At 34.5% G+C, this 7,764-nt stretch overlaps 2 protein-coding genes across 2 annotated transcripts in view; one reads left to right on the forward strand and one right to left on the reverse strand.

The window, feature by feature from the left end:
• LOC106784837 (elongation factor Tu GTP-binding domain-containing protein 1) overlaps positions 1–7,764 on the forward strand; it is a 69,934-nt gene that overhangs the window by 40,053 nt on the left and 22,117 nt on the right. The window lies entirely within an intron of this gene.
• Positions 1,088–7,764, reverse strand: part of LOC106784840 (protein giant-lens) — a 15,283-nt gene continuing 8,606 nt past the window's right edge. The window contains exons 2-4 of the mRNA XM_014744785.1: positions 2,894–3,114; positions 2,157–2,328; positions 1,088–1,427 (exon numbers count right to left, since the gene is read on the reverse strand). Of these exons, the coding sequence (XP_014600271.1) occupies positions 1,182–1,427; positions 2,157–2,328; positions 2,894–3,114 (639 nt within the window). The 3' untranslated portion in view covers positions 1,088–1,181. The remainder of the gene's footprint in view (positions 1,428–2,156; positions 2,329–2,893; positions 3,115–7,764) is intronic.

The raw sequence follows: 7,764 nt of genomic DNA on the forward strand, positions 1-7,764 counted from the left end.
ATAATAATAATAATATTAATCATAATAATAATACAATGAGCTTAACATAAATTATGTAACGCTTGCTAAGGGATAATGAAACAAACTAGCACTAAATGATTTATTTTATGAAAGTTGATAATGGAGGAGAGTATTTCCAGGTAACCGAGTTTCCTTTTTTTCGATTCGATAATCGATTCCTTTACTCGAGGATACTCGCTCGAAATTTATACTTATTAATATACATATATACGTGTAACTATATATATCTATATATATATATATATTTCTATATATAATTATATATCTATATGTATATATAACAGGATTCGAAATAATTATCGAAACGAACGAACTATAACATTCTGTTTATACAAAACTGTTAACTATCAATAATATAAACATAGCAACGAAATAACATCCTAACGCATACGTACACAATATCAAAGAAAAGATCTTTTTTTTTTTTCTTTTTTTTTCTTTTTTCTTCTTTTTCACGATACTTTAAAGCTCTTTACAAACAACTCCTCGCGCATGATTGTCGCGAATGTCAATTTGAGAGATGAGAAATTAGGATCGTCGCACCGCGAACGAATTCTTCCCTGCCYCCCCCCCCCCCCTTCTTTTCTTTCCTACGTTAGATGTTTAGAAGAAAATGAGAAGAAAAAACAAGATAATAATAATAATAATTATTATAATAATAATAAATATCTTCGACAGACGAGAATACATATTTTTTCGCACTTTGTTTTTTGTTTTGTTTTTTTTGTTTTTTTTTGTTTTTGCGTTCACGTCACAATTAAATTATCTTATTCCTAAATACATAATAATGAATTACGATTTTGAAAATAAATGTCTTTCCACTCGTCGTTCCCCGTTCGTTTTTATTTTACCTAACCAATCGTTTAATCGTCGATATTATTCCCTAATTTCTCGGAATAAACGATAAGAATCCTTAAGACGAGAAAAATTCTGTTAGTTTGTTCGTTGAGAATATTAATGTTTTAACGAAGATAATAAATTGTCGTAGAATAAAAGAAAAATAAGAATAGGAATAAGAAGAAGAAGAAATATTTGTTGTCCTTGTTTTTTTCATTCTCGTTAGATTTCTCTCTCTCTCTCTCTCTCTCTCTCTCTCTCTCTCTCTCTTTCTTTCTCTCTCTTTCTCTCTCTCTCTCTCTTTCTCTCTCTCTCTTTTTTTCTCAAACTGTGTAGACTGGTTCAGGATGATGCGAAGAAGGTACGCAGTAACCGCTATAAGTTTTGATCTCCAATATGCCAGAATAAGATCTTGCCGGCAATGATCCAGGATCCGTGTGACGTCTTGGACAACGATGTCCCCTGGGACATTGGCAAAGAGGCGAGGCATTAACTTCTTCCAACTGCGAACTCCTTCTTTTACGAACGGTGAACAACCTACAGGGTTCCTTGTGCTGACAACGTAGCCTCTGTAACGAGACAAAAATGTCTGATTCATTTATTTTTCTTTTATAATATTACGTTTCTACTTCTATTTGATATCTTTCCTTTTTCAATTTTTTAATTAACACTCTGTATATTATAGAACGAATCGTGTACTCGTTTATATTTGTTCTTGGTTAATTAATTTTGTTTTTGGTAATCGATTGATTAATTAATTAATTTTCTGTATGTTATAATATGTAGAGGGTTTATCATTTTGTTTTTCGTAATTAATTGATTGATTAATTAACCCTCTGCATATTATAATATATAAATTTATGAAACGAATCATGTACTCATATATTATATCTGTCCTTGCGTACCATCATTTTTATTTTTGATTACTAAATTCATTATATACGTGAACGGATAAGTATAATATATTATAATCGAGATAATCAATGAAATTTCTTATCGTTATTATTAAAAATGATCATTAGTTTTAATTAATATAATGTTAATAATCAAATATATGGTAATAAGTAAAATTTAATTAATACACAAATACAGATAAATATAATATAAAATACTATTTGTTATCTATTAATATATATATAGTATAGAAATTTGATATTAAATGAAATATAAGTTGGAATCAATTTGTAGGACCGTAGGAAGAAAAGGAGAAGAGAGAGGGGGGCGAACAATTGATCAGTAAGATATTAAAATAATAATTAAAAAAATATGAATTTGTATACATGAAGAATATGACTTACGCTTTGTGGCGAACAGGCAAAAGCATATATGAATCCGGAATTCCCCTCGGGAGAGATATGGGGTTGTCTTCGGACGAGATAGGGTACACTACCGGGACGACATCGGCAATGTACACGTTGCACCGTTGCATTAGCTGGTCCTCCTCCGGGTGCTAACGTCCACGTGACATCCCTGAAACATTTATTATCCTAAAATTATTTTCAATAAAACAAAAATGTTATGAGGTTACGTCATTATTGAAAATATCAAATAACCCTCCTATCACGTGGTAGTATCCTATAACACGACTTATATAATTGTGGGAGGGGGAACCCTAACACGATAAGAAAATTCTGACAAACCTTTGTACAACACTTGATAAACATGAATTTTTGCACATAACATATATTTAAAAATTAAATTAATTGAAAATAATTAACGCGAAGGAGTAATGAACTATGGGGGGGGGGTCTCGTATATAACACGGTTTCACCCAATACAGTATTTTTTAAGAACTTATTTATCTCGTTACATGTACTATCAAAATCAACACGCCACTTAACACGTAATCGTATACAAAACATTAGCTAACACCCACTGTACCTAATGGTATAGGTATTTTTGTGTTTGTTTATTTGCTTCATAATATTTTTTTTTTAATAAAATACGAAAAACGAGATATATACTCGTCATACGTTCGCAGCAATTTCTTGTTGAAAGATTGATAAAATAAAGTACGACCACCATTATTACTCACTTGAAATATCGACAAATGGGAAGCCGTTTAACGGGTTCGCATAATTTATATTGTCGAGTTTTATCGACTATCGTGTGTCCATCATCCGCGTGAAGGCTACTAGGACAAGCACGGCCACCTGGACAACGACATTGTCTCTCGACCCATGGTGCACCATAAAGATCCACTTTACTGCATACTTCGCTACGATCCGAACACTCTGGCAATTCTTCTTCGCTATCCTAGAAAAAAAATTAAAAACATAATAATCCTATCACATTATAATAATAATAATAACAATAATAATAATAATAATAATAATAATAATAATAATCGATTAGAGCGCTAAAGATAAAGGATAAACAAAAAATCAATTAAAATGTTGTTAATCGGATAGAATGATTGATTATCCATCATTACGTAAAAGTTAAACAGGATTCGCGACTGATCAACAGACATATCCTGTGCCTACGCCTGTTTATTCGAAAGTATCACATCAGATATATATTATCGAAAATATCAACTCTAATGTTAATTCGCGTGGAAAAAGGGATTAGACGTTTCCGTCACGTGCAAACCAAGTTTCTTTAGATTAGTTAAGAAACTATATCACGTGCCAACTAACAACAATTCGCCTGTTGCAAGACCAGATCTCCCTACCCCTTCCCTTACCCCTCTCATACATCAGACACGCATGCTTTACGATTTTTAAACGAGTAATACACATATACATAATCCATATTTGTATATATACATAAATATATATACACACCCCCTCATACTTTTGTCTATAACAAATTCGCTATCTTTTATTGAAAACTAAAAAGAAGGAAAAGAAATCAAAGATCGTCTTGGAGTTTGGGGTGGTGGTAGGGATAAGAAGAAGAAAAAAACGGTATTGGGGATTTGTTCGAAAAGAAACTGCGTTGATCTTCGTCACGCCACGAAGCCATATCATTCAGGGTCGACCGGCTCCCATTTCTGGATCGTTCGTGCCTGTTAGAAACGAAACGTGCCTCTCCTTGCCCCAGCTCTCTCTCTAAGAACGTGTTTTCGCGGCAACGGACTTCCGGTCGCCTTTGAGACGACAAGCTTTCGATAAGTTTACCTCGTACCTAAATAAATAACCCCCATCGTATATTATACGTGTATATATATATATATATCTTTTAACGTAGACATACGAACGATATTTTTTATTTAACGAATATATATATAATACAAAAATAAATAAATTGAAAAAAAAAAAGAAGAAAGAAATAAAAAAAGAAACACTGAGGCATCCCTTAAAAAAAAAAGAAAAAAATATCGTATCCACGAGAAGAGAATGCTACTTTTGGTTGTCGTCGGATTATTATTATTATTTTATCGCACGCGTTCGACAAAATATAAGTATTAATTTATAATAATATTATTTAAAAAAACAACAAATTTTAGATAAAAAGTTTGAACGAAATTATGCTTCTTCCCCCACCCCTTCCTCTCTTTCTCTCTCTCTCTCTCTCTTTCTCTTCTTTCCCCTAACCATTTACTCCACCCCCACCCCTTTTACGAAGGATGTTAATTCGAACCAATTAACGTCGAATTGTTCGTATAAATCCCCCTCCTCCTCCTCCTCCCCCTTTTACGTCTTTTCAAAAGAGACGCTGATATAAGGAGGGTGGGAGATGGGGGAGGGGGAAGAAGAAAGCAAATAATAATAAACGAAATGGTGGTGCAAAGATTGGTGTTGTTATCGCGTTGGCACGACGAGGACGTCCCTGATTTCCGAGGAGCAGCAGCGACGCAATGTCAATGACCAATCGTGACCGAGTAAAAGCCGACGAGATCGGATTAACGAGAGAAAGAGAGAGAGAGAGAGAGAGGAAGAGAGAGAATGAGAGACGGGGAAGAAGAGAGAAGATTCTCTTCTCTCTGCGCCATGCTCGAACGTCGTACGTACGTTTGTACGTACGTAGAGCTGGACAGGACGTACGTGATTGCCTCATTGACCGGATTGACAACCTCCGAATGAGAGAAGCGGTTACAAGAGAAGAGGACGAATAGCTCTTTGCGCTTTCTCGGTGGTGGGGGAAGTAGCGAGTGGTGGGGGTACGCCGTCGTCTCCGACATCTTTTTTCTTTTCTTTTCTTTTCGTTTCTTTTCTTTTCTTTTCTTTTCTTTTTTGTTTTGTTTTGTTTTTTAACAACGATTTTTGATGTTCATCATAAATGTGTTTTTTAACACTTAAAAAATCTCTTTAACAAATTATTATATATTTGATTATATATTGTTTTTTTTGGGAAGAGGTAGAGGGAATGAAAAATTCAGATATTTGTTTACCTAAAAATTGATATATATTGTAAAGATATTATTGTTTCTTTTCATCTTGTTAAAATAAGTTCAATTAATTACGTAGAAGTAAAAAATATTTTTCACAACTAGTTACCTTTGCACAAAAGTGTTACGAATACAACGAAATATACGAAAAGAGAAGAGAGATTGAAAAAAAAATACAACAAACAAAGTAAAAAACGAGCAAATCTCGTTGTCATTTTTCTTTTTTCACGTTTCACCAATGAATCGCGAGAAATCTCATGAAAAAAAAAAGAAAAAGAAGAAGTAGAACGGTCGTTAGCGAAGTGTTAAAAGTTGTCAAGAAAATTTAACGTTCGTTGAGAAACTAGGGGAATACGCGGGGCAGGCGGGGGAGGGAAAGGGGCTAGGAAAGGAAACCAAAAAAAAAATGATCTGACATTTGACTTCCCGTCGTGGAGAAGTGTGGATTTGTCGGATCCTCGGTTTACGGAGACGATTTGGCGCAGTCGTTTTCGATTAGTGTCGCCAGGTAGAAATAAGAAGAAGAAGAGGAAAAAGAAGAAGAAGAAGAAGAAGACGACGACGACAGATCGCGGAAGGATCTGTTGGATCGGTAAGGATGTTTTGATCCGTAATACCGGGATCGGTACGGTGGTGGTCACCATTGTAAGGTTCGGAGTGAGGTCTTCCGGCTCATTCATCGAACGACTTCCGCCATTTCTCGAGGAAACCTATTCAGCCATTATTTCACTACCGCCGAGAGAGACTAATTCGGCGCGTCGTGAACCCTTTTGTGTGTCTCACCACTCGTCCTACTCTTCGTATAAACCCTCCCCCCACCCCCACTCCTTCTTCTTCCTCCTCTTCCTCGTCGTCATCTTATTCGCTTAGCAGTCCAGGTATATATCTTAACCAAAGATTCTTTACGATTAATCTTGACTTTTTCATTTTTTTCTTTTTTTTTTTCTATTTAATTTTTATTATTAATCCTTAAAACGATGTGTCCCAATCAATCGATAATCCTCTCTCCCCTCCCCGGTTACACGAAACGAGAGATAAATTTAAAAAAAAAAATGACGATAATAGACGATTCATGTTAGAATAAAACTACCTCAATAGTTGCGTATAAAAATGTTGCGAACCGAAAAAAAAAAAGAAGGATCAATTTCTTTAACGCCTAATCCTTAAAATAAAATAAAAAAAAAGACGACATACCTTTTTAAACGAGTGCCAATAATCGAAGATGATTTAACAAATCGTTTTACATTAACCACCACTACCACCACCTCCTCCCCCCCTACCACCAACCGTTCACCCGCCTCCCAGAACCCTGTGATCGAGTTGCACGAAAAGGTGCGTGCGTGCACATGCGTGAGCCACGGCAGTTAGGCCACCGCCGAGTTGTGTTACTGATAGAAAGAGAGAGAGAGAGAGAGAGAGAGAGAGAGAGAGAGAGAGAGAGAGAGAGAAGATAAAGTTAGTAGTAGTAGTAGTAGTAGTAGTAGTAGAGTAGTAGTAGTAGTAGTAGTAGTAGTAGTAGTTGGCTTTCGAGTCTGTTCGAGGAAACGCTCTTCCGCCGTTTTACCACCGAGCATTCGACTTTTTACCACGTCCGTCTACTATCTTTCCTTCGATGGTTTTTTCTTTTTTCTTTTTTTCTTTTTTTATCTCTTGGCCGCTCCCTCGTCTCTATCCTGCCAACAACAACACCATCACCATACCACTAACAACACCATAACCCACCATCGTTTCTACCACCACCCACCCTACTACTGGTATTCTTCTTATTTTTTTTTCTTCTTTTTCTTCTCCTCCCTTCCGTGTCATCAAATTGCACCTTTTTCTTTTTTTTCTCTGTACAATTCTTGATTTTTTTTTCTTCTTCTTATTCTTCTCATTATTATTATTTATTTATTTTTTTTTCTCCCCCGCCAAAGAAAATATTCTATCATTTGTTGTAAGGATTAGGAAATTGAAGGAAAGAAAAGAAAAGGAAAAGAAAGAAAAAAAAATAAATAAATGGAACGATATTCTTAGTAAATTCGAAATAGGTGGATTAGTATTTGTACTATAATATAACGGAAACTTTCCGACCGGAAGTCGAGTTCGATCGAACGGAGAAGAAAAGTGGGTTAGAGGTAACCGACGACGACGACAACGAAGAAAAAGAAGAAGAAAAAGAAAAAGAAAAAAACAAAAAGAAAAAGGAAAGATCGAATGAACGAAATACGGTGGAACCTTTAGTTATCCGACGATCTAATATTCGAACACTATTGATACATTCTACTATATTCTGTTTATATTATCTATTATTAAAACAAATAATCGAAACGATTTAGTATATCCTTTGTACCATATTTTATTTATATATCTTTTTTTTTATTATATATTAATAATATTAATATTATTTATTTAGTATTTCTCTCGTCCAAAAATTACAATTTTTAATGATAAAATTTAACAGGGAACTTGGACATGAAAGAAGTAGAACTTWGTTTGATTTAGTTGGACGTTTCGTCCCTTTATTGGGACTTCTTCAGCAACTAGAAATTTTATTTTATTATTATTTCTTATATTACGACATACATGAGGCT

The sequence above is a fragment of the Polistes canadensis genome, unplaced genomic scaffold, assembly GCF_001313835.1.
Source record: "Polistes canadensis isolate GaletaPanama2010 unplaced genomic scaffold, ASM131383v1 scaffold_41, whole genome shotgun sequence".
Lineage (NCBI taxonomy): Eukaryota > Metazoa > Arthropoda > Insecta > Hymenoptera > Vespidae > Polistes > Polistes canadensis.